The sequence below is a fragment of the Phoca vitulina genome, unplaced genomic scaffold (genome assembly GCF_004348235.1).
Source record: "Phoca vitulina isolate PV1807 unplaced genomic scaffold, GSC_HSeal_1.0 scaffold6, whole genome shotgun sequence".
Taxonomy (NCBI): Eukaryota; Metazoa; Chordata; class Mammalia; order Carnivora; family Phocidae; genus Phoca; species Phoca vitulina.
Genome location: NW_022589709.1, coordinates 14041932 through 14069418, shown reverse-complemented (window position 1 = coordinate 14069418; position 27487 = coordinate 14041932). Strand labels below are relative to the sequence as shown.

Genomic DNA, 27487 nt, shown 5'->3' with positions numbered 1-27487 from the left:
AAATTAATGCTATAATATCAGTCCGAAGACATAGTTATGAAGACACAGAGAAGGAAGTCCTTGATTCTGTGTAGGGGTTTGCAGGTGAGAGGATGAGGGCATGGAACTGAGAAGACTTTAGAAAGGAAGTATTGTCTGAGCTGAACCTAAAAGGCATTTAGGATTTTACGTGAATAGAAAGAATGGGAATTGAGAACACTCCAGGCAAGAGAAAATGCATGAGCAAAAGCCTTCCCTACCAGCATCTAAGCTGATAAATAAAAACACCAGAAATTCCAAACTGTCCGTGACTAATAGTGTGCCTTGGTTAACCAACCCCCAGATTTAGTCAATGGACTTAAAGGGTTAAAAAAATAAAAAAGCTGGGGCACCTGGGTGGCTCAGTCGTTAAGCATCTGCCTTCGGCTCAGGTCATGATTCCAGGGTCCTGGGATCGAGTCCCACATCAGGCTCCCTGCCCGGCAGGAAGCCTGTTTCTCCCTCTCCCACTCCCCCTGCTTGTGTTCCTGCTCTCGCTATCTCTGTCTCTGTCAAATAAATAAATAAAATCTTAAAAATAAATAAATAAAATAAAAAAGCTGATTCTGGGCAGGTAAAACCAACCCCATCTCCTGTTCAGACTTAGGAGTCATCTTTACATACTTCATGATTGATAAGCAGGGTACAAAATGATGACTCTTCTTTCTGTTAGAGGAATGAAACATAAAAACGGAAAGCCTGTTTTAAGAGTTGGGAGAAAAAAAAAACACTCCCTCTGGGTTTGGCGCAAAATTAAATCGTATGAGTTACTCAGCAGCCAGCACGGCACAGAATGAAGCCAGTGTGAAACAGCCTTTCAGAGTAACTGGAGTTGACAACTAACCTTGCTCTGGAAGGGGGAGAAAGGAGTTAACAGAGGCAGAAGTCTGGCCTTTCATCCTTCACCTGAACCTGTCCCTTTCATATGCCAAGTGCAACTCAAGCAAGCTGGGGGAGAGAATTTAACACTATCATTAAAAAAATATCAACACCCAGGCTAAGGCGGACATCATCCCCTGAGTCATATGCCACCCAGGCTTACAATGGATAAGATAATAACAGGAAACAGAGCTTCCTCATGCCACGCCTGCTGTGCTGGGCTGTAATTACCCAAACATTGACAATCGATTGAAGACTAGCATCCTTTCCCATCCCCCAACACACAATGCCCCCCAAAAGAAAGCTTGGCATACTGCACTATAATTTCTAGATTTCCACATGTGGTTCTATCCGTGAGCAATGGTTCCTGCAGGTAGATATAATCTATAGTTGGGTGGGGAGACAGGCTTTTCCATGGTGCCAACAAAGTGACAGTAAAATGGAATGGCTATGCTGTTATCAGCAGAGAAGATCCAAACAATCAGAAGAAAAATCCAGGACATTTATCCTGGGAGGCTTTTTTTTTATTGTTCCTCCAAATTTCCAACTTTGAGAAGTCGGTGCCTATAGAAACCAAATAACATGCCTGATGCTCTGGATTTTCAAAGTCAGATATTTGCACAGGCCATGTCCCCACTACTGCATGACAATGAATTTATGAGTACAAATGAATGTGCTTAAAGATTTTGCCATTTTATGGTTTATTAAATGCCATATTGGAAGATGCTAGGTTTTGTAGACTGGAAAAGGCTCTTTAATTAAGATGGTGAAGGACTGAGGATGAGTCCAACCAGTCTTCCATTTCCAGTGAATACTGAAGATAAAAAAAATTAGGTCACGTTAGAGTGATGGCTATTAAAGTGTAGTCCTTGGCCCAGCAGCATCCACATCACCTGAGAACTCAGAAAAATAAATGATCAGGTCCCATCCTCCAAACATAATGATCAGAAAGCTGTTTTTACGGCTCCTCCGGGTCATACTGATCCATGCTTAAGTTTAAGACTTTCTGCACTAGAGCTGTGGGTCCTCCGCCCCGGTTGCCTATTATCACCACCTGGTAAAGTTGTCATTGTGATGCCCCACCAATCCCAGACCAATTAAATCAGAATAGCTGGGGGCTAGAGATTTGACACAGCTGCTTTAAAAAACTCCTCCGGTGATATAAATGTGCAGCCAGAGTGGAGAGCCACTATATACCAGAACAATAAAGATTTAGATGAGATATTTTGGGACTTCTGATTGTCAGTTGGGTTCAAAGTAATAATGGCTACTGAATGTGTCTCCTTCGTGGAACAAAAACCTTTTGAGAAGGAAAGAGATTTCCATCTTCATGAGCTGAAGAGGTTGGCTATGAAGCTCTTCAAGAGCATCAGAATCGTATACCAAACTCAGTGGTAATAATAGTATTTAATAACTCATCCAGCAAAAACAGTTACTCACCATAGGAAAGAGGTGGGCTAAGGCCCACAGTCAGAAGTCATTATAAAAGTAATGCACTCAGAGGCAGTTAAGAGTGACACCACACCTCCCACACACCTCAAGTCCAAATGCCACAATCCTCCAAGGGGAGCTCAGAGCTTCCCACTCACTTCTCGGCTTTGAAGCCCCTAGGTACGTGAGACAGCAGGCTCTTCTCACCAGTGTCTGATGTTACCCAGTGTGCAAAATGATAACAACCCATCAGAACAGAACTCTAGGAGACCACTCACATGGGATGGGCAGAGCCTGAGCACTGCTGCTTAACAAATGAACCATGAACTTCTACCCAAACCAGGAAAATGGTTAACCCATTATAAGTGTGTTCCTCAAATAAGGGTCCAGTGGCACATCCCAACAAATCCAGGATTTTTTTCCCCACGAAAAGGGATATGAGGATTACTGAACTGTAAGAAATACTGTAAACTCTTTTCAACAGGAAGAGGCAACATTCTTTAGGATGTTTCCGGAGAAATGAGGAGCCAACTCTCATGTTCCTACACTACAAGTGAGAGTAAGACCAAATTCTCCCTTAATTTTTTTTGTAAAAGATCAAATAGCAAAGACTGGAACAAGTTCAACAGCTGGTTGGTGAATGCACTTATGAAAACACCACCATCATCATGACAATATCACAGGGTGAATCTTGATTATCCAAGCTTTTGGTTATTTTTTTTTTAGAAGATTTTTATTTATTTATTTGAGAGAGAAAAATGAGAGAGAGAGAACACAAGAGGGGGGAGTGGGAGAGGGAGAAGCAGACTCCCCGCAGAGCAGGGAGCCCGATGCAGGACTCGATCCCAGGACTCCAGGATCATGACCTGAGCCGAAGGCGGTCGCTTAACCAACTGAACCACCCAGGCGCCCCCCAATCTTTTGGTTATTATTCTCCATCTCCCCCAAGAAAAAGAGGGAGGATAGGAAGAAAATGAGAGGGAAAAGACCATGCTCTTGTATCTCTCATGCCCATGATTATGCAGACTTTGGAGTCTGACTGACCTGGGTTTGAATTTTGACCCTGTCATTTATTTGCTGTCTGGCCTTGAATGTTAAGTCTATGAATTTTAGGTTTTTCATCTTTAAAATGGGAATAATAATCCTTAGCACCAATGAGGGTGAGCAGAGAGAACACTTGGATGGCATTTAGCACAGTGCCTAGAAAACAGCAAAGGAAGTAGTAGCTGTGATCATTAATTATTCACCCTTGAACACCCAGCTTCAGTTCCTTTGCGAAGACTTCCTTGACAAAAATGCATACACATACACTCACACACACACACACACACACACACACACACTCTCAAAGTCTTTGTAGCTCCAGTACATCTTGTATGCATCCATGAGATTTTAGTCATTACATTATGTTGCAATTGCTTATTTATATAATCTGTATAGATTTTCTTAAGGAAAGAGGCCAGGCTTGTGTGTCCTCAATGCCTGTCACATAGCTGATGTATCATATATATTTATGAATGAATGAATGAATCAAGCCACTGCATTTACCTAGTAATGAGATAAGAAGCTTAATTAGGATGGCAAAAATGGAAAGGACAAGACACATAAGGAAGTTGATAACAATCGTTGACTAGGGGATACAAGCAGTAAAGGAATAAAATAATAAAATGAATGCTCTGCAGTGTTTTCTAATGATAGCCAATCATAGATATAGTTCATCCAGGAAGCCCTTCTTTGAGAATTTTCTTGGGAGGAGAGGGGTGGGGAGAATGTTTATACATATACTTATAAAATACTTGGTTGTTTAAGTCTACCTAGTCCTCTGAAACTAGCCCATCTAGGAAAGGAGTGCTCTTGGACATTACTCAAAGGCAAGGTAAGGTTGCCAAATGAACCTGAGTTAAATCAAGAATCCTTACCTTTCTCTTCCAAATCTTAAGAATTCTACATCTTTACTGTTACCACTAATCTATCTCCCTTGCTCTCTTCTGCAGACTCTGCCCTTTTGGAAGCCCTCTACTTATTCCCCTGAAACTTTCTCTTTGGTGCCATCCCTGCCTAATCTCTGAATGATGTCCACCAAATATACGTTGGCTTCACTGCCATAGCCACCTCCCTACCACCATCCCACTCTTCACCCTGTCTCTAGAGTCTAGGCCTGAGCAATCTGCTCAGCCAGAAAAAGCCTTAAGCATTTTCACCATTGCAAGAGATAACCAAAGAAAGAAAATCAAAGTAAATCAGCTAAAAAAAACAGATAAGAGGGTTTTCTTGACTGTGTAGGCATAGGAAAGCCTCCCTCCTGCCTCTGTAAGCAAGGGTTTCAGTAAATGGACAAGTCATCTAAAAAGTCTGCAATACATCCATACCTACACCCTGAGAAATCCTGTCCAACAAGAAATATGGTGACATAATGCTACATGCTTAACTCCAATCCCCAAGCCATCCTTCACAGCCATGGGGGTTAATCACTGGAAAAGTAGGCCTGCTGAGCAAGCCATCGACTTTTATCTTTAGACTTCGACTGCTATTCATCAGCATCAATATTTTAGAGCTTCATCAGCTCAGTGCTAGTCTTAGTCCAGCACATCTACATCATCATGAGGACTCACCGCATCCTGACAGCTGAGGACCTCCAAAATGCTGTTGAGTAGTTCGACACAGTACTTCTTCTCCTGGACCTGGTGTTGCATCTCCTCCTTTTGCTCCAGCAGCTCCTTCAGTTCTTTGGTGATAACAGGAAGAAGAATGTCCCGGCATTCTGGAAGGAAGGCAGTTCAGAGGCATTTAAGCATCCTCATTCTGTAGTTCCATTCCTTTCCTTTCCTTCCTTCCTTCCTTCCTTCCTTCCTTCCTTCCTTTGTCTCTCTCTTTCTTTCTCTTTCTTTCTTTCTTTCTTTCTTTCTTTCTTTCTTTCCTTCCTTCCTTCCATCCTTCCTTCCTTCCTTCTAGATAATTTTTCTTTAAATAAATAATTCATGAATATATTCTCCTTGTAAAAAAATTTAAATATTAAAGATTAGGTGAAGATTTCCTTAGAACATCATTCACAATTCCAGTCCCTCCCCCAACACTCAATCCCCAGAGGAAACCAGTTCTTTTATTCCATACATATGTGTGTAAAAGGACTGTATATGCATATATATACATACATATACAATTTCTGTATGTGTATGCATATAAAAATGTACCAGTATAAAATATGTAGTACCATTTTGATTTGGCCTCCACTTAAGTAAGATATATTATACTGTGATGATAAAACTTTGTGATCTTTTTATAATTTCACATATGTATCAGTATAAAACATACATGTCATTTTGTTTTTGTGTCTTTTTCATAAAATGGGATTCTGCTGTATCTTGTTTTGTACCTTGATTTTTCTTCACTTACCTATTGGAACATTCACCTTCTTGGAGCACTTTCTATGTTATTACAAATAGGGATCAACTTAAGTATTTGTAGCGGTTGTATAGTATTCTCTATTATGGATATATTTTTTTTATTTAGTCATAGCCCTAGTGATGAACATTTTTCACTGGCACAAACAGTACAAAAGTGAACAACCTTTCACTTGTATCCTTGTGCACAATGGTTTTCATTTTAAATAAATTAAAATGTTCACAAAAAAGGGTATCTCTCTTAGCATTGCTGTCTCAGGAAATTTCTGGAAAGTTCTGAGATCCTACACAGCTTTGTTTCTGTATTTCTCTTGAAAATGGCAAAACTTCCAAGGACCAAAAAATATTCCCCCAATTTTTCAAGCTACCTCCACCCATCCACTCAGCTTCTGGAGCTAAGATGTAAATCCTATACACCAAGATTTCATTTTAATTCACCCAATACAACAAACAGGTATTGCATATCTTTGATGAGGAAGGCACTCTCTTTCCAGAAGTATAGCAGTAAGATAAGGTTCTCACCCATTAGACACTTAAAATCTTGACAGTGATGATTAGCAGCAAAACAAAGAACAATGGCAGAACATAGAATAAGATAAAGGTGGGATGAAGAAGAAAACATCTCTTGTTCTGTCACCCCAACATCTATTCCTTCTTCTGGCACAGCACCCTGGTTTCACTCTGGGGAGCCACCCTGCTGTGGAATATAATCCTAGGAATACTCTCATGAGGCTGCTTGCCCTTCTCTGGACAAGGGCTGGACATCTAATCCTAATTAGGATGACCCCCTGAAATCTGAATCTTGAGGGAACTTTAATAACAACAATTGCTGCCATTGCTAACATACTGAATGTTACAAGGTGCCAGGCACTGCTTTAAGTGTCTTCCATGGATTACCTCATTCAATCTTTCCAATGACTTTGGGAGATAGATACCACTATTTCCCCATTTCACTGATGAGGAAACAGAAGGACGTGCCCAAGTGTACAAAGCTAGTATGTGGTAGATTCCAGTCTGACTGCAGAGCCTGTGCTCTTAACCAGAATGCTCTTAGATGAAGAATATAATCTTTCTTGGAGCTCAGCTGTCTGCAGGAAGTGCCCTGAAGAGGCTGCCCATGTTTGCCTGCTGCTTCTTCTCCCACTGCTATTCTGGGTCTCTCCTCTCCGACGACTGGTTCCCCAGGTTTCCTCTGATTCTATGAACTACTCCCCATCTTCCAAATACATTATTTTTACTTAAATTTAGCAGAGTAGGTTTCTGTTGCTCACAACCAAAGAATCCCAACTGGTAGAGTCATAAAATACCATGAGGGCTTCAGATGGGAGAAATGATCTCTGGTTAGAAGATTCATGTAAGACTTTATAGGCTCTGATAGAATTGTGTCCCTTCTCTCAGAGCACCAATGTCAGTTTGTAATTAAATTCTAATTAGTATAATTAGTTAATGTCCCTTCATCCAACCAAAGTGTAAGCTCCATGAGAGCCAGACTAAATCTCAAGTGCCTAACATAGTACCTGTATCATAGTAGTAACTCAGTAAATCTTGGTTGAATGAATGGAAGATAAATTATTTGAGATGATCATTGATGAGTAAATGGCACTGACATAGGAAGAGTGAGGATTTAGGATACATAGACCTGTGTAAGCAGAATAGGCTTTTGGAAGTAGAATAATGGAAGATAATTTTTAAAAGGCAAGTTCTTCAATTTAGTGGGAGGTGAAGGTTATAGCTCTATGGAAACAAAGTTATAGGCAACCAAAATTTTGATTCAGCTTTGCTTAAAATTAAGGTAAAATCATAGGCCACAGGTTTAATAATTTTTAACTTGGACTCAAGAAATTGTTGGCCTGAGGACTTTGAGTACAACGAAATGTACTGGGTGAGCCATTATTTTTCCTTTAGAGAGATAAGGGAAAAGACAGGATAATATTTACATACCAGTTACCATAACATTTAAGTTAAATCTATACCTGGTCCATAGCTTATGACTATAGGTTGAATTTTTGCTCAAATCTATTTATTAAAAGGAGTAAAGAAAGTTGATGCAATGTTCATTCAGAAGTTTGTTTGAAAGGTTATCTTCTGGTTTCACTTATTTGTGGAACATAAGGAATAGCATGGAGGACATTAGGAGAAGGAAGGGAAAAATGAGGGGGGGGAATTGGAGGGAGAGATGAACCATGAGAGACTATGGACTCTGATAAACAAACAGGGTTTTAGAGGGGAGGGGGGAGAGGGGATTGGTTAGCCCGGTGATGGGTATTAAGGAGGGCACGTACTGCATGGAGCACTGGGTGTTATACGAAAACAATGGATCGTGGATCACCACATCAAAAACTAATGATGTATTGTATGGTGACTAACATAACATAATAAAATTTAACAAATAAATAAATAAAAGGATGATAATAAAAATTAAAAAAAAGAAAGGTTATCTTCTAAAGGATGTTGACAAGTAACTTGGGAAATTTTTGTTTGTTAGAGGAAATGATATGTGTTAGCAAGCTCAATGTTGAAAAACAAGGTGAGTTCATTTGAAGTTGTAAACTCATTAGATGAATGGCTTCCTCAACTTGCTTAAACTTAACTTCCCAACTCTGCCTTCACCGAGGTTGTCACAAGTAAAACCAGCCAGAAGCTAAGAATTGTGCATTCTCTCACTAAGTTAGATAAGGATTGTAAAGTCTTCCTCTTTGAGAAGTTAATTTTGCAAGTAAAATAAAAGATCTAATAAAGGAAATTTAAAAAAAATTTTTTTTTAAAGATTTTATTTATTTATTTGAGAGAGAGAGAGCATGAGCAGGGTGAAGGGCAGAGGGAGAAGCAGGTTTCCCGCTGAGCCGGGAGTCCAATGCGGGGCTCGATCCCAGGACTCCAGGATCATGATCTGAGCTGAAGACAGACACTTAATCAACTGAGCCACCCAGGCACCCCTAATAAAGGAAATTTAAAACACAACAAAAAGTCTTGTTCTCCCACAGGTCTCTGGGCAAAAGGGAGTCCTCAAAAGATGTGTTTTAAGGAGATTCATGTCCCTGCAGCATAGAGGGTAGCTGGAGGAAGAAAAGAGGGCAGAGACCCTGCAAAGGGCAGAGACCAGTGAATATGCCACTACAGTAGTCCAGGTGATGATAAATGAGATTATAAGCGCTGGGTTCTACCCCTCTAGAGTCCCAGCCTCCGATGCAACATTTTTGTCTTTTGTTGAAGCTAAAGATTTAATAGGACTGTAAAGGAAGGTGGTAAGAAATAGATCAAGAACAGTCAATTGTCTTGAGTTTACAGCTAAGAAGACAATGTCTTAAAGTCTAAAATAGCCTGTTTTGACTCAAGATTAAAAATCATTTAAAACTATAAAATGGGATCACTAGGACCTAGAGTGATATGTAAAGAGATATGTAAAGCCAGATAAGGGGTTAATCCATTCAGGTAGTTAATTAACTCATTCATTCATTTAGTCAGTCTACTATATTCATTGAAGGCTCCCTAAGTGGCAATCACTATTCTGTGGTGGGAGGTAATGGTCAGGTGTTACCAGCCCATCCCAACAACAGAGCCAACAGAAGTTAAGAGGCAGATGTAAATAGACAAGAAAAAAACTGGTGCCTTTACCTCTTGGGAGTGACAACCTACGAGGAGTGTTCATACAACAGAGCTGTGTAGTAACAAAGGTCAAGTTTTTCCTTAAAGGTTCATTCTGCTGGTGTTCTGTTGAGATCCTCAGTTAGATCCCATTACAAAGATATATGAATCCAAGGCAAAAGGCTACTTGGGAGATTTTAGATATTAATGAAGATCTCCTTGGGAAGTCACCAGACACTTTAAATTCTACTTCAAATAGAGTTAAAATAGTAGATCCTCAGGGAGAGGTCTGGTTTTGAGCTCTCCATCCCAATCAAGTATTTAAGTAGTAGGTAAGTTGCCTATGGATAGGGATGATGAGAAGGTATTCAAAGACTCAGAAGGGGTGAACTAAATGGTTGTTAAGTCCCCATCCAAAAGTCTATGATTCCCACAAAATACAGCTTCAGAGGAAGTGGCAGGAGGTAGGGTTTATTTGCTAGGTGGAAAGACAGTGGATGGGTTTGCATTATTTACAAACCACTGATGTTGTGGGAGCTGCAGACCAGGCCCCAGCAAAAGCAGTGGTTTATCAATCTGAAAGTCCTCTACTTCACAGATTATCAAAACCAAGCATCCCCACAAGACAAAGCCTCCTGGTGCTGAGAGTCAGCAAAATTTTAGCTGAGGAGGCCATTAATAACGTGGCCTGTTTTTCAGAAAGTACTTTATTTTCTCATTAACTATGATTTCTCAGAAATGTCTGGCTCCTCTGTTTTGAGATGAAATAATTTTTCTCGTTTGTAATTGGAGCTGTGAAATTATATTAGCCTGTAAAGCTTCAAGAAGTAGCATTTCTAAATTGTGGCTTGATTGTCAAGCAAACAAACACAAATGGCTTAAAAGATAAATGTTGCCAGAGCCTTAAATCAATCTTTATAGGCAGAGCCAATGAGTATCAGAGATCTGCAAACCTACCCCAGGTACCTGATACCCGACAAAGGCTGGGAGATCTGCCACCAGGTGACAAGTCCAAATTGTAATTGGACCAGCACTTAGGAAACTGCAGAGCTATTCAACTCTGTATTTTCACAGGAAGGAGCTTTCTTTTGTTGACGTGATGGCAGAGAGGACAATGCAGTGTTTCTGGGTTCTGGTTTCTTCCTTCTTGGAGAAAGTTTTGTCCTATGGAAGAAGGTGCTACTGCCAGAATCCATAGCTCTCTTGAAGTGTCATATGCTTTTGCAATAATTTCAAGACTCAGGGACTCTAAATGTGAAGGTCCTTTCCCTCGCCTCCATCTCCATAATATTAGCCCCATAGAAAGAATGAAATAGAGATGCTTTGTCCATTTTGGAAAATCACTTTGAGATGCATCAGGGCCAAAACTACATCTGTGACCACAGCCCCAACCCCAGCTCCAGAGGGAAACACACCTAAGAACCACATATGAACTCAGCATCTTCCCCACAGGTCGGCTCCTCCTCTGCTCGGTCTCAGAGTGAAGGCACCTCAGTCACACAGTCCACACCATCAACCAAACAACTTGCTTCCTCTCTCTGAACCCAACGTCAATCCATCATGAAGTCATATCCATCTGGCCCCCCAAGCCAGCCTTCTCCATCCTCCATTCCAAGTCTCCCAAACCTATCTCCCCATTTCCAATCTCAGTAGCAGGAATTTCCCCCAAACTCAAACCTGACCACAGGACCCACAGCTTGAAGTTCTTCCGTGGTTTCCAGTTGTCCTCAGGGTGAGTATTGTGAACCCTTCGGCATAGCTGAAAGCCCTTTGTGACGAAACCCTTCATTACCTCCCCATACTCTACTTCCCACGCTGTCCCAGCCTCTTCCTCTCCTGCTTCTCAGTTTTTGCACATTATTTTCTTTGCCCAGAATGCTTTTATCCCATCTTTCTTTACGTAACTTCTTCTTGCCTTCTAGGTCTTAACTTAGATGCCAAAGCCCCTAGGACAGCATCCCTGACATCCCAATATGACTTGGGTGACTCTCTCCTATGTTCCTGTAGCACTCAAATTCTGTCTTAATCATATGTCACACTACATGGTCATTGTCTGTGTAATGGGATGAGCAGTGAGATCCTTGTTATCATCTCAGAAATGAAGCCGAGGCCCGAAGCTGAAAATGAAAGATGTAATTACCCCGCATTCTAAATTCAAATTCTCTCCAGTAGTGGGGGTACACCTCAAGGTTTTCTGAGACGTACCAGTTCAGTACCAGCCCCACACCAATCTCCATGCACCTGAGGGAGGATCAGCAGAGGTCTTTGGATATAAAGCGATGTCCATAGAGAAAGGCCCCAAAGTGGATATGGAGTGAGGAAGAGCCAAAAGGATCATTCATGAAATATACGAAGATGAGACTGGCACCTTATATCCCCACTAGGGACATGTTGGCTGATCTTCAAGCCCAGATGCATCCCAGTTCTGCCAACACAATAGAGAGACATGAGAACACTCGGAAGCCCTGCTCTCACCAGAGGGAGAAGGGTTAAACACAAGCAAGGCGTCTGTGTCAGGGGCTTGGTCACATCCTCAGTGTGGTTACTCCGTGTCTAAACCTGCCGGTGGCAACCTTCACTTGGAGTTTCATAGCCAGCTCCTTACTTTATCACCAGTATAGGTTCATTGATTCTTCAACCCCGGTCGATATTTTACAGGCTTTAAGGTGAAACTCATTCTGCTTTACCCAAGTTCCTATTGACCGAAAGGTGAATTCAGCTCAGCTCAATCCTCTTGGGGGACGGTGAGGAGCTTGCAGTTATCAAGACTTGTCCTGTCCTCCCCACAGCCCTTTTGGCAAACAGAGAAAATGCCTAATTGAAGCCCAAAATTCTCCCTGGGCATGGCTGAGCAGTGCAAGCTTGGCTCAGTGCTTTTCTTCTGTTCAGGTGTCAGAGGCCATGTGGTTGGATCAGCTGGACATGGAGGAGGACCTCCACATACAGCTCCTCTGACAGATAGCAATTTGTTCTCACAACCTCCCTCCTCCAGCCAGGGTGTCATGAAGAAAAGTAATTCCACCCACTGGGAAATCAATAACTACCCACAAACTTCATATTCTGGATCAGGTTACAAGCCTTTTACAACTCTACTAGCATTTCCCCCCACATTCTTCAGAAGCAACTCATGATTCACTTTCCTTACCTCCCTGAAAGCACACCTAATTACAATATCCAGAATCGTCCCTCACTGCCCCTCCAGCCTACATCTGCCATGATGTACATCTTCACTTTATGAAGCCTGAGGGCCAAAATATGTCTCCCCAGCTAAATAAACACAGCCTATTTAGAGATTTCAGAACTCAGCAACTGTAAAAATTCTCCTTAGGTATCTTAGAGGGGTGAATGCTAAAGAAGAAATGTAATTCCAGAACTTTATTGTAGACACCCACTTCACCTTCAGTCCAAGCTATTGCTTTTACCACATAGCCTTTATATTTAACATGAAACATGACATTGCACTAAACCTATAAGAAAATGCCCTATAAGAAGTTGAAATTGGCCACTCAGAAACATAGTGATGACAGGAAAGGTAGATTGATATATAGTTGCTGGAATTAAGAGGATGTATGTTTGTGCCCCAAAAATGTCACACTGATTATAAATATAATTTGTAAGCTCTGATAGTCTATGTGTAATCTATTTATATCTTTGAGTATATAGATATAGACATAGATATATGTTGCTGGAATTAATCTATGTCTATTAATTTATGTCTATATATATATGTAAAGAGAGAGAGAGGGAGAGATCAAATAATTACTGTAACAGATACTGTTCTACTGGATGTTATATTCTAGTGGATATCAAAAACAATTCAAGAGCATAATAATTGTCTTAGGTGGGATTCTCCAGAAGCAAACTCAGAGATGAGGTTTGGATGAAGGTGACTTACTTAAGAGGTGTTCCAGAAAACACTGGAAGGGGAGTAGAGAAGTAGAGACCATCAAGGGGAGGAGGCCAGGCAGGCTGCAAAGGCAGGCAAGCGTCACAGAAAGCGAGCACGGGAAGGAGTGCGGGCCGCGGGGGCAAAAGAGCTAGGGTATTTCAACCCTGGGAATGGACAGCCGTGGGCCCTGCGAGTGCTCTCAGCACACAGGCCCCTGCAGCCTAAGGGCAGCCCAGGGAGGCCAGTGCCAGCTATGGGGACAGAAAGTCCTCCTGGAGCTGTTGTGCACAAAAATGCTCATCGATCACAGGAGGCCCAGAGCCCTAGAGTGGATGTTGCAATGACAAATACGGACAGCTGCCCCCAAGACAAGGAACTGGCGAACAGGAGAAAGAGAGCCTGGGCGTGCAGGGAAGACCATTCCACATGAGGCAGTTAAGAAGACCTCTTTCCTGGGACCTGAGTGTGAGAAGGGAACAGCCTGCAAAGATCTCAGGAAAGAGCACGCCAAGCAGAGGAACTAGCATGTCCAGGCCCTGGGGTGGAAAGGTGCCTAACATGTTGAAAGAATCACGTGGACCAAGTGTGGCCAGATTATGGAACACGGGAAGCATACTAACGAGATGACAAACTTGGAGAGTCTGGCTGGGGCCAGGTCTCATCATGTGGCCCATGGTAAGGAGTCTGACCCTTGGGGAAAATAAACATGTTTTATTTTTGTACTTTTAATGAGTGTTGGGGGTGGACCTAGAGAGGAAGGCAGAACACGGTAGAGGATTGTTGAGGAGGGGAAGAAGAGTTCTAATATTTATTGAGCCCTCACTATCTACCAGGCATTCTCTGTATGAAGAGAGTATCATTATATCTATTTTTTGGATGAGGAAACTGAAGCTCAGAGTGGTTCAGTAACTTGCCTAATATCACACAGCTGGAATTTAAACCTAGGAAATGTGCTTCCAGAGCCCACATTCACATCTACTAAGCTATCCTGCCTCCTTACAGTAACAGTGATGGGGAGAGAAGATGAAAGCTTGATTAGTTTGTAGCACGAGAGACAGAAGTGGAGAGACGTGGGGCAGAGTTAACATGTCTTGCTGATGGATTAGATGTGCTATATCAATGTGTAAGCATATGGATTTTGGACAGTTGAGTGAGAAAATAATAGATTCATTTTAGGATTTATCAAATTAGGATCTAATCATGGGGACCATTTCATTGCCTCAACTAGCAAGGAATGAAAAGATTCCCATTGACGTTTCTCTGATGGTGTGAAGTGGCTGCAGAGGTGGCCCTGTCATCATGCCTTCTGAGAGCTATTAGGGCATAATTGGTGTGTTCTGACAGGTACCTGCACTTTCACTTACCCCTTTGCACTTTCTGAGATCATTTTCACTGCCACTGCTGACCAGCCTCCTCCCAGCCAGCTCACTCATTAAACCATAATCAAGCTCCATAGAAAGTGCTTTTAGGAACATAAAGGTGCAGATATGGCCAATTGAGTCATGACCCCAAATTTGATTTGTCCCTAATGCTTAGAACAATTACATTCACAATGCGATACCAGATGAGTGTAGCTTAGCCTGTTATAAGACTGTCTCACCCACCTCCTAACCCTGGCTAATGGAAGGAGAAGCAAATGGAAAAGCTTGGGGTGGAACCAAGTGGCCTCTATACTGGATAATCTGGGCCATCTTTAAAGGAAGATTCCCATCAAAGTACTATGCTCCATTTCAAATTCATGCAAGAGGAGAAATGAGTCAAGTTAGCTTTTTGACTGCAAAGAGCTGTGTCTTACTTCCCTTGCACCCATTTGATTCTAATTCAGTGACATCTGGAATTCAAATTAATTTATAAGCACTCAGGACACCTATTAGAACAGTCAGTACCACCCATACCCCTCCAGGGCTTATCATCCCTGACCCATTGCCTTTCTTCCAGACCATGCTACACAGATCCCTTAATCTCTTCACCCCACCCCTTAGCCCTTTGGAGACTCACACGATTCACTGGCTTCATGGATTTCAATCTATACTTAACCAAGAACTCTTTCACCTTTAACTCTTTCTGAGCTAATTTGCAGTGGTATACTCAGAGTTTTCTTGGCAGTAGGAGTCATTATAACAAATGCATTTTAATAAAAGGTAGAAACCATTTGTCCAGAAGTCTATTGAGAATGAAAGGGAATGGGAGAGGGGGATATTAAGTATGAGACAGGCAACATATGTTGAACTCCTTCTCAGTGCCAGGCACCACACTGAGAATTTATTTAATCATTACCAAAACCTGTTCCATATATTATGTTACCCCATTTTACAGATGAGAAAATAGGAGCTGCAGGCAGCTTAGCTTACCCAGGGTCACTTAGCTAGCATGACCACAACCAAGGCAAGATTCCAAGATAGATTTGTCTGGCTTCAGTGCCAGCACCATTCCAGCTCCACTCACACGTGCATGAGTGCAGACAATCATTCCCAACTCCTAGATTCTGCCAGCACGAGGCAGCCACCCTTTGAATTTGTTAGCTCCCTCAAGCTGGCCTGAAATAGAAAATCCAAGATCCTGGTTGATTGATTTGTTTAATGGTTGGTTGTTTTATTTTAATAAGGGTTAGGGTCCCAGGGGAATAAAACAAATTCCAGTCCTGGAATCGTAAACAATGATGAGCATTCATCAACTTGATGATTCAACCTTCAGTTCAGTCATTCACTTTCATTTTGTTAATTCAACCAACCATTTTCTTGAGCTACAATTGATTGAGCTTACCCACCTCACTACAGTTGGTTAGCAAACAGCAATCATGACTTTCAAACCATTCACTACCTTTTCCTAGAAGACAGTGAGAGCCTGGAGCAAGATGTCTAATCTCCATCAAGTCCTGTCTCCTACAGTTCCTAGAACAATCTTGTCACACAGTAGGATCCTAATAAGTATTAGATGAATGAATGAGTGTTTGCTGATTTCAGAGAGGGAGCCCGGTCTGCCTACATTGAGGGCAACTCTCAGAATCAGAACCCTATTTAGTGTTGGGTTGTTGCAATATTTATTACTCTGTGCTGTCCTTGAAGAAACCAAGTGACAGTAGCTGGGGGCCGGGGGAGGGATGTTTAAGGAGCACTGTATGTGTGCTTCTTCACCTTCCCACCTTCCCTGAGCAGCCCTTCTAGCAATACCTTCCCATTCTTGGCTTTACCCCATCACAGAGGCAAGGATGGGAAGTGGACAGAACTCTGGATCGAGTGTCCAGAGACCTAGGTCCGGGTCCCAGCCTTAATATTGGTAGGCTGTGTGGCCTCAGATAGGTCATTTTGCTTCCTCTAAAACTGGGGATTAAAATGCCTAATTCATAAGAGGATCCAAATAAGACATCATACAAATTCAGTTGTAGCTATTAAGTATAAAGAGGTGTGGGGATCTGATGCTATGCCTAAGAAGTTTTGGGATCCAAAGCAAAGCACATTGGAACTTCAGTTTCCTTCAGCTGTAGCTGACATATACACTTGACAAAACACCTGGACCAGGCATGCTGGAATGAAATGGATTTGAAGCTATTACCTGCATTATTCAAACAAAGTGCACTTCTGTCTGAAATACCAAACTCGGAGGACTGCGTTCCAAGAGGTAGATATAAATTGAAATGATTGGGATATACGCTTTGGATTTTTATGTTCCCTTTTGTATGTGGAGAGACTAAAGGAGAGCTCAGGCAGGCTTTTTCTGAACATCCTTTTACATTTCTGTTTGCAACTTAGAATAATAATGCCACTTGCCTGCAATCCTCAAGCTACCCCCTGAGCAATCCTATATTGCTGCCATCACAAAACTTAAGAATACCAAGAAGAACACACAAACCAACAGCAATGTTTTGGATCAATATGAGCAGTCAGCATTCCATTTCTGGGAAAAGTGCACATTAAAAGCCTCTTGTTTACATTTTAAGGCTAACAGAGGGGCCCTTCATTTCAGAGAATTAAATGAGAAAATTCTCCTGGATTCAAGCATTAGCAAAATGGAATGGTTGTGTACTTGTCTCCAATCATCATCTGATTCTCTCTTCCTCTCACCTTCCCCATAACAGCTCCAGAGGAGAGGAGGCTGGGGCCCCTCTCATTTACAGCCCTACACATTTAAAATCCAGTGTTGCTCATTACAAAGGGAAAAAAAGAGAAGTGTAATATATTTCACACAAGCTGAATAATTGGAAGCAAACTTCAAAGAAGGGGGGAAAAAATCACTGCCTTTTACCCCCCACAAATAAAAGTGGAAATGGGGAGAATTTCTCCTCTGGCCCCTTCTTCTTTGCTAAAAGCACTCAGCTAAGAAGGCAGAGAACAGAGACAGTCCTGAGGAGGTGGGGGCTTTTGCCTGCTTAGTTTTTCCATTCCTGCAACAGAGCCCACGTGAGCTCTCCCCTGGAAGGCCCAAAGCAAAAGAGTGATTTAAGAAATGAATCACATTAAAAAAAAAAAAAAAGAATCACATACTTAGGCCCAATATTTTAATGAGAGGATCAAAGAGATTCTGTTTGGACTCTGAAGCCAATGAAGAGGAAACTGGGCTAAGATGTGAGACAGGAGAAAGTAAACAGAATAAATATCAGTCAACAACATGTAATAAGCTTTCTGTACAAAGGGAAGACAATATATGGTCATTATCCTTGGGGCAGTCCAAGTGTAATAAAGAAAAGAACCAGTCATAAGCGCTGTGAATTGTGCAAGACTGTTGAATCTCAGATCTGTACCTCTGAAACAAATAATGCAATATATGTTAAGAAAGAAAAAAAGAAGAAGAAGAATGTAGCAGGAGGGGAAGAATGAAGGGGGGGAAATCGGAGGGGGAGAAGAACCATGAGAGACGATGGACTCTGAAAAACATACTGAGGGTTCTAGAGGGGAGGGGGGTGGGAGGATGGGTTAGCCTGGTGATGGGTATTGAGGAGGGCACGTTCTGCATGGAGCACTGGGTTATATGCACAAACAATGAATCATGGAACACTATATCTAAAACTAATGATGTAATGTATGGGGATTAACATAACAATAAAAAAATTAAAAAAAAAAAGATAAAGAAAAGAACCAGTCAATTGATAGGAACAGTATAAAAAAATGCATACAATGAAACACACTGTATTTCCAATTATGTTCGGTCCCTGCTGATGAACTTCAAACTGTACTCCTATGAAATTAACATTTATATTTTATTTCAGGCATGACATGTTGATATATTTATTATTAGTTTTATGTATTTCTTCCCATGCTACCTTACTCCAAAAAGAAAAAAAAAAAGAAAAAGAAAGAAGATGACATGCCAATGTAAAAGTTAACATAAGGGCTCCAAGTGCCCATAAAATGTAGCTCTTCACTCGTGTGATAAACTGTTAGGGCAATAAAGGAAATCACCCAAGTTCTAGAGTTTGCTGGTCATTAAGGTAGAAGAGAACTAATTCTGTAAGAGAAACAGATTTTTTCTGGTACTAAATTCTTAAAGAAATTTTTCATACTGAGTCAATGTTAATGGTCTACATTAAAGTTTAGTAGTGTTTAGCTGCTTTTGACATCAGACTGGAATTTTAACTCTGAGAAGAACCTGAGGAAAGCTAATGGCTTCAGTTCCTTTGCGTCATATATCTATGCAAAACATAAAAACAACAAATGGAGGAGGGCTCAGGACTGTGCGCTTGTCCTTACATGGCACTTTCATTTATTTTTCATGCAAATAAATACTTATTTGTTTGCCTAGAAAATGTCAAGCATCATAAATGGCACAGAGGTGTACAGGACCAGGATATAAATGGCAAAGATAGAGAGAAGTGACCAAATTCAAGGCATATATAAGAAGATTCAAAGGCCTTAGTGATTGATTGAAAGTGAAAAATGAGGCACAAGAAAATCTGAGAGCTAGCTCCAAATGACTGGCAGAAAAATAATGGAAGAGGAGAAGGTTTTCATGAACAGAATGAATACAGCTTTGGAAATGTTGAGTTGGAGTACCTGTAAGACATTGAAATGGAGATGTCAAAGGGACAGCTGGCTAAATGTGTCTCAAAATGATCTACTACAAATGGGTAAGCACAAATTCAACTATATGAAGATGCATTGAACATGGCTGCATCCCAAAAAGCATTTATAATGGCTATTATAGTGTATTTAACAGAGAGCACCTCAGTAATATTTGGTGAAGACCATGATGAAAGGAAAGGAAGGAGAAGGAAAAGGAGGGGAAAGAAGATACAGAAGACAAGGAAGAGGAGGAGAAGAAAGTAAAGATGGAAAAGGAAAAGTAGCAACACCTGGGGTCTGAACGAGGATGTCTGGGGACACATGTTGGGACAAGGCAGCTCAAAGGGGCTTGGAAACATGAGGGATTTTCACTTGAAATTTTTAGATCATCACAAAGACAGGTTTAGAAAGAGCCCAAAGATGGCTAAGCAGCCCAAACTGCCCAGGGGGTGTAACCAATACACTTGTCAACATTGTCACTTTACTAAATAGGAGCAAGTAGGAGTTGGAGGGCAGAGTTTTCTGGCAACAAGAGTCAACCACTATTTCTAGAGCACCTATAATGTACCCAACTGTTGAAACTGGGATGGAACATAGCTAAAGTCTGGCCCTTTCCCTTAAGGACTCTCCTGCTAGAGCATCATGCACAGCCTACTAGCCCAGGACAAGCAGGGCATAGTGATTAAGTGGACTATGAAGAGGAGGAATGCAAAGAAATGTCAGCATGAAGCAGGCTCCATTCTTATTCCGCTGATGCCCTAAGGACCAGGCCACACAATGAGCGCTACAGAGCCAATGGGGGAGGATATTAAGAGCAGGAATCTCTCTATATCTTTGTTTCTTTATCTGTAAAGTGGAGAAGATGAGAGCTCCTCCCTTCACAAGGTTTAAAGAATAAAATAATATGTGTAAAGCATTTGGACCAGCACACCTGGACCATGGTAAGCACTATATAAGTGCAAACCATGATTGTTTATTTTTGTTTTAATTTCCGTATGTAACTTTCTAGGTAGTAAAAACATGCTGTATCTTGATATGGGTGGTGGTTGCATGGGTGGATACATAAGTACAAAATTCACTGAGCTGTACATTTAAGATTTGTGTATTTCACTATAGATAAATTCCACCAAAGTCACAAAATATATATTGTTACAATGGAAGGTAATAGTTTCCCTTCAACAGGTGTACACAGTAAGGCTTGAGGAAGTCAAGTAAGTTGCCTGAGATAGTCCACCGGATCTCAGCCTGCCTTCCTATGTCAGCTGAGCCTTCATCCTCGACAGGGCTCAAGGCAGTGGCCACCCAAAGATGCTGTCCCACACTCAACTTGGAGAATCTTCTGCACGAAGAGAGAGCAGCTGTTCCCTCCTCTCTTTCATTCTTTCTCCCACCTTCCACCCTCTTCTCATTTCAGCTCAATTCCATTGTCTCATTAACTATTAAAACCAAAATCCTTGCCAAGTCACAACCTGCAGGTTTCCCTTCACCCAGAGAAGGACTGGCAGTGATTAAGGACTGAAGGGAACACACCCCAAGCTCTGCAAATTCCTCAGGGGCTGAAGATGCCCCACTAGGCACTGAAGTGCACCCACTGCCAAGACAAAGAGCATCAGCCAGAGAAGAGTGAGTGATCCTCATTTACGAGGTGCTGTAGAAATTAATTTTGTATGCCTCTTCCATTAGCAGTGTGTCTGAGTTAACCTTAATATGCAAGTTATCATGTTAATCTTTGATACTAAAAAAGAATGTATCATCATTAACCTTCCTATCCCTGCATTTAGCAATGCAGTCTTTTTATTAGCCACATGCAAGAGAAGTAGCATTATTTCTTGGCATCTCAGTGCTCTACCTATCTGTATGCAGGTCCACCAGTCACTTTGTAAAATCTCTGCTGATTCAGAAGCCCATTTTTCAAACATTTGACTCTAACTGCCCATAAGTCACCAGCAGTTGACTCCACCTTCCCCCCCATTTTTTTTTCTAGAGTTGTCTAAATGAGAATGAATTTTCCACTGAAAGAGCATTCCAGAAAGAAAGAAAGAAAGAAAGAAAGAAAGAAAAAGAAAGAAAGAAAGAAAAAAACACATGATGGTCAGTGGAAGGGGGCCCACAGCAGGAAGAAAAATGAGTAAGTTCTGAGTGATATTTATGAAAAGAAAGCTCATGCCAGGCTAGCAGTAACCGATCTTCAGAGTTCCAGGATATTTGGCTAACTAAGTTATAGGTAAAACAGGAACTTTTGCTTCAGAGAATAGGTAAACACAATAAGCAACATTGGAAGATTAGCCGTTAAGGATAATGGGAAAATCACCCAATAGTATAACGTAGTACATCTTTCTCTTCATGTATTCACTTGATATACGTAAATTGTAGGTTAAAGGAAAGTTAACTATACCTCCCTTTGATGGATAACTTTAATATTTGTAACCCATTCATTCCATACATTCTAATCTTTAAAATGTGATAACAGTAGGACAATGTTAGATAAATTGCATTTTGCCACCTTTTTATTCCATTCACACCCTCTCATTGAACAGCAAGATAATGAGAAATTAAGGAACTTCTTAGAAGGGGAAAACAAAACAAGAATGAAGTCTACAGTAGAATCTTAAAATAGAACATCAGTCCTTGAAAAATAAAACCAGTTTCTGTTCTCAATAAATGCAGCAGTATACAGTTTATAATTTATAATTACCTATACACTGAAACTAAATTGGCTACCAATCCAGCTTTTTGGCTTGTAGGAAAGCTACCGATAATAGGATTGTAGACATATCTGAGTTCATCTCTGGTATATGGGTAGTTTTAGGTTCTCCTTTTAAATCTAATAATTGGGGATGCCTGGGTGAGTTAAACGTCTGCCTTTGGCTCAGGTCGTGATCCCAGGGTCCTGGGATCAAGTTCCGCAATGGGCTCCTTGCTCAGCAGGGAGCCTGCTTCTCCCTCTGCCTGCCGCTTCCCCTGCTTGTGCTCACTCTCTATTTCTTCTCTCTCTCTCTGACAAATAAATAAATAAAATCTTTAAAAAAAATAAATCTAATAATTGTTTTTCTGGCTGATACCTTAAAAAGGTATGACATGAATAAGAAAGCAATAGGATTCAGCCATATATATCCTCAAAGGGCCAAAAGAATTCTAAAGGGCAGAATCAAATATTTTCCAAGGGTTCAGCCATTTATTTTCCAAGTTAACCATTATTTTTGTCAATGTGAAACCTACCATGTACTGCTCATAATTTACACCCTACACTATTATTTACTTAATATTTTTTCATAAAGTAGCTGCATGCTAATCTGCTTACTTTCTTTTAAAAGAAAAATTTGCTATTTCAGATGGAAAACCAGTATTGCTTGCCATAGATGAAAGGTAAGTGTAACAATCAATACTATAAAAACAAAACACTTTTATTAAATTCCAAGAGGAACTTAAGCCTGAGGTCTGCTCCCTTGTTATCAAAGGAGATTAGTAGAGAAAGATTAAAGACAAAACAGCAAAAGCATACAATCCTTGACATAACCAGAAAGATTGAAAGGGAGTTGGAAGGGAATGAATGATCTTCTGCTTCTGTGGTACAGTACTTTATTTGTGCATACCTAAAATTATTCTCCATGCCAAGGAAAATAATTTTGCATATAGTAATACATATCCACACTTTGAAAAACACAAGTACCAAGAAAGAAATCAATATTGGGATTCCTGGTTTCCCATCTCTGCAACTAACTCATGGTGTGACCTTGGGTAGTTCATGCTGTAAAATGAGAAGGTTGGATCGGACAATCTCTCCAAGGAGTTGCTCAACTCTACGTGCCTATGTATTGTGAAACCTTTAAACATATTCTAGCATATCTTCTCATCAACTAAAGTTTTCAGTTATTAATTGCATTTACCCTGTTATCTGAAAGTCTTAGCAGGAAGAAGTAGCAAAGATTTGAAAAGATCAGCTACTTTGGGGCAGAAGAGCCTTTTGAAGCTGTTGTGTTGAAAAAAAAAATCGATAAAATCGACTGCAATCCAGGCACAACAGAAGCTGACTGTCCAGGATATATGCCTGTGCATCCCTTGACTTTAGAAGCCAGTGGGCAAAGCGCTGTCTTTACATCGACCTTACAAACCATCACCTGATCATTTGCCTCAGTCAAGTGATAATTTATGCCAGGTGAGTAATAGAAGGTATTGATTCAAATTATCAGTCTTATCTCCCTCTTCCTATAGAAAAGTAGATTGAGGGAAAAAAGATCAGTAATTAAAAACCAGTAAGTAACTGTAAGCTTGTTCATTTACAAGATCTGGTATAGTTAAGCAAGTTTCTATTAACTATAAAAGAACAACAACCTACTTTATAAGGTTTTTATAAGAAATTACCAAAATAACTATTACCAGCATTACAATAGTACATACGTATATTCTCTTTTTCACACAGTTTTTTTTCCTGTCTTGATATTCTGAAAAAGTCAATTTAAGCAACAATTTATTTTTAATGTTCTACATTGGTTTCACCTCTGAACTGATAGTAATGAAAACAAATACAATAATTATAAGTGAAAACTTAATGAAAATAATAATTATATTAATTTTATGCTACCACTTATGGGCATTTTTATCATCCAGGGACTGTGCTAAGCATTATTTCATTTAATATTTATATCAGCCCTATTATTATCCCCATTTTACAGATAAAGAAACAGAACCAAAGAAGTGACATGACTTTTCCAAAGTCATAGATGGATATAGAATCCCTCTTGGGGCCAAAGTCAAGAAAGCTATGAAAAAAATTTGGAAAAAAAAAAGTTGTGGAAAAATAAAATCAGAAATTACCCAAATCTAGCCTAATATATTGAGAAAGGCTAACTATTTTTTTTCTTTCTCTCTATACATTTTAATAAAACTCAATGTTAAAGTCTTCCAAAATAAATAATCTGTCTTAAGGTTCTCATATATGTTTTTTTTTTCTTTTTTTTTTAACTTTTTTAACTTTTTAAATTAACACATAATGTATTATTTCTTTCAGGGGTACAGGTCTGTGATTCATCAGTCTTACACAATTCACAGCACTCACCACAGTACATACCCTCTCCAATGTTCATCACCCAGCCACCCCATCCATCCCACCCCCTCCACTTCAGCAGCCTTCAGTTTGTTTCCTGAGATTGAGAGTCTCTTATGGTTTGTCTCCCTCTCTGGTTTCATCTTGTTTCATTTTTCCCTCCCTTCCCCTATGATCCTCTGTCTTGTTTCTCAAATTCCTCATATCATTGAGATCATATGATACTTATCTTACTCTGACTGATTTATTTCGCTTAGCATTATACCTTCTAGTTCCATCCATGTCTTTGCAAATGGTAAGATTTTTGCAAGATTTCATTTTTTTGATGGCTGCATAATATTCCACATCTTCTTTATCCATTCATCTATTGATGGACATCTAAGCTCTTTCCATAGTTTGGCTATTGTGGACATTGCTGCTATAAACATTGGGGTGCATGTGCCCCTTCAGATCACTACATTTGTATCTTTGGGGTAAATACCCAGTAGTACAATTGCTGGGTCATAGGGTAGCTCTATTTTCAACTTCTTGAGGAACCTCCATACTGTTTTCCAGAGTGGCTGCACCAGCTTGCATTCCTACCAACAGTGTAAGAGGGTTCCCGAGAAAGGCTATTTACAGTTCTGAAGCTCTTTGGTATTTCTTTTGTTTTGTTTTCTTAAAAAACATTTTTGATGTTGTAAAGAAGAAAGACTGAATCATCTAGCTCTCTCCTCTGCAGTCCCATGGCACTTTGCTTATAGTTCTACTACAGAACATTCATCCTGCATTTTAATGAAGAGTGCCTCATTTTGCAAATGAAGGCAAGCTCCTTGAGGACATCACCACATTTTTGCCAAGTTTGTATTTTCTAAATGGCTTCTCAATGCTTTGTGTATAGCAGAGAATCAATAAACATTTATTGATTTGAAAACCCTGTACTAAATGCTTCTCTTCGCCTCCCCTGTACAGAATTTGAGATGCCAGAGAGGCAGTTAAAGATATGGGTCTTGAGATGAAAGCAAAGTCTTGAACTACAGATTAAGGTTGGGGGTCGTGGACATCATGATGGCACTGAGCCACAGGGGTGGATGTTCTCCCCTAGGCTAGAGTGGGCAGGATGGGACTGGATACAGCTGAGAACTAGAGCCCTAAGTAATTGTGGAATGGACTGGATTTGCTCCAAGGCAGCACTCGTCCTCTCTCTGTACCCCCCATTTCTGACCCTTGGGCATAGAAAGAAGTGGCTGGAGATCTGCAACGATGCAGCAGTGCATCCTGAGGAGGTCCCCTTTCTCCAGGACCAACCAGGGGACAGAAACTAGGGAGGGCTACCCAGTGTTCTCCCCTACGTTGGCAAGAGAGGGAGAAAGGTAGGGCGGGGGAGCAAAACGCTGCAAAAAGCCTGGCCACATGGAAGGAGCCAGGCATCAGAGCCACAAGACTGCCATCTCTCCTGCTCTCTTCCACAAATCCCAAGGTCTGTCTCTTGATTTGTGTGGCTAAGATCTCCTGATGAACTAGGATGAGGGAGTAACACATCTTATGCTTAGAGAATTATTTTCTTCTTTTCCTGCTGAACCCACAGTATAAGCCATTCTGCTGTTTGCAGACTGGTCCCACCATCCATCAAGATTTGCAACTCACCGTAGGCCCCTGAAACACCACAGATTTTCCTAAGAGGTGACTGGGACCTCTTGATTTCTTGGCACAAGCGTTGAACAGACAGCAGAGTGCTGTACTGAACCTCTTGCTACCTAGGCTGTAATTGATTTAAAAACCTGCAGCTGCAACCAGAGGGGAGCCCAGAATCCCTATAAACCAAACCAAACCAAACCAAACCAAGCATCTCATTACACACATAGGTTCTGGCAAATCTGGGACACTGGCAGGGAGGGGCAAGGCTGATGAAAACCAATTTATTGAGACCTGCGGAAATATATGCATGAAGAGAAAAATCCACCTGCAAATGGGGGTTCTATTGTCCTGACTGTTACCCCCTCTCCAAGTGCTCAGAAAACTGGTGCAGTCCCCCAAGCCAGGAAACACAGACCCAGCCCTGAACAAACCTCTTAATGACAGACTGTGGATTCAGCCAAGGCCTGTGAACAATACACTAGCCAGGATACCTCTGAACACAATGAGTCCTTCAGTGTCTTTCATGTCAAGCCGACATTAGTACCCTCAAAAACCCCAAGATAACAAATGCTTTTCAAGCAGTTTTAATTGTACTTGAAGTTGCTGCCTCTTTTTCTATGCTCTTCTGGCAATACAGACTTACTGACACAGATGGACACAATCTTAGAGATCCAAATCTCTGATGATACACATGAGGAATGGAGCCCAGAGAGGGTAAGTGGTTTGTCCAAAGTCACACAGCTTGTTAGTAGCTTTACGGGACTAGAGATCAAATCTTCCTATTCTTAGGACAGTATTTCTCCAAACAGACTATGTTATCTATCTTTCAATTAAGATAATTGTTTCTTCATCCTACTCAATCATGGGATGAGGACCTACTCAATGCCAGTTACTTGGAATACAGAGAAAACACTCTTTACCTGAACACAAGAAGGTGCAAATTCAGGAGATGCCTCAGAGAAGCATCAAAAGAATCAGAGCCTCCCCACATCCATAATACGTGGATTCTCACTGCATTTGTTTGATTTTTGATAAACCAAATGCAAGCTAGGAGGAACGGCCTCTGTGGCCAGAAGCTGCCGGCACAAGGGGGCCAGAGCTTCTCTACTGGCTGCCAACTTCTTTTAGCTCACCCTCACAGGAGGAGGACTTAACAACTTCCCCACTGTCTTGAGGAGCCTGCAAAGAGTTCACTGGGGGGAGGTGTGTTAGAAGGACCCAACACACATTTTTTTAAAAAACAACACACTTTCATTATGGAGGGGAGGGATGCTTAAAATTTACAGTCGAATCAGAGCTGACCCTGTCCCTCCTGGGTAACGGAGCCAATTTTGGCCAGAGTAGAGCGGCAACACGGAGGATAAAATGGGCTTAAGATGGGTGGAAATTGCGGATGCTACTTAGCACAAAAATGGCAGGATTGGCTAATCCAAAAGGATTGAGGCCAAAGCCAAATCAGTAGAGGAAATATGCTTCCTCCAAAGGAAATAAGACTGTGTTGTGTTTCTGAAAAAAAAAACAAAAACAAAAAACAATGCTCACCATGCCTATTTCTTAGATGACCCAGAAAGAAAAGTGGCTGTAGCTCCCTCTGGCAGGGAATATGACATGGGATGAATTCCTACAG

The 27487-nt window shown here is 41.0% G+C and overlaps 1 protein-coding gene across 2 annotated transcripts in view; it reads right to left on the bottom strand.

Annotated features, from left to right (window-relative positions):
- Positions 1 to 27487, bottom strand: part of DOCK2 (dedicator of cytokinesis 2) — a 475105-nt gene that overhangs the window by 250121 nt on the left and 197497 nt on the right. For both annotated transcript variants that reach the window (XM_032403689.1, XM_032403690.1), the window contains one exon: positions 4941 to 5089. In XM_032403689.1, the coding sequence (XP_032259580.1) occupies positions 4941 to 5089 (149 nt within the window). The remainder of the gene's footprint in view (positions 1 to 4940; positions 5090 to 27487) is intronic.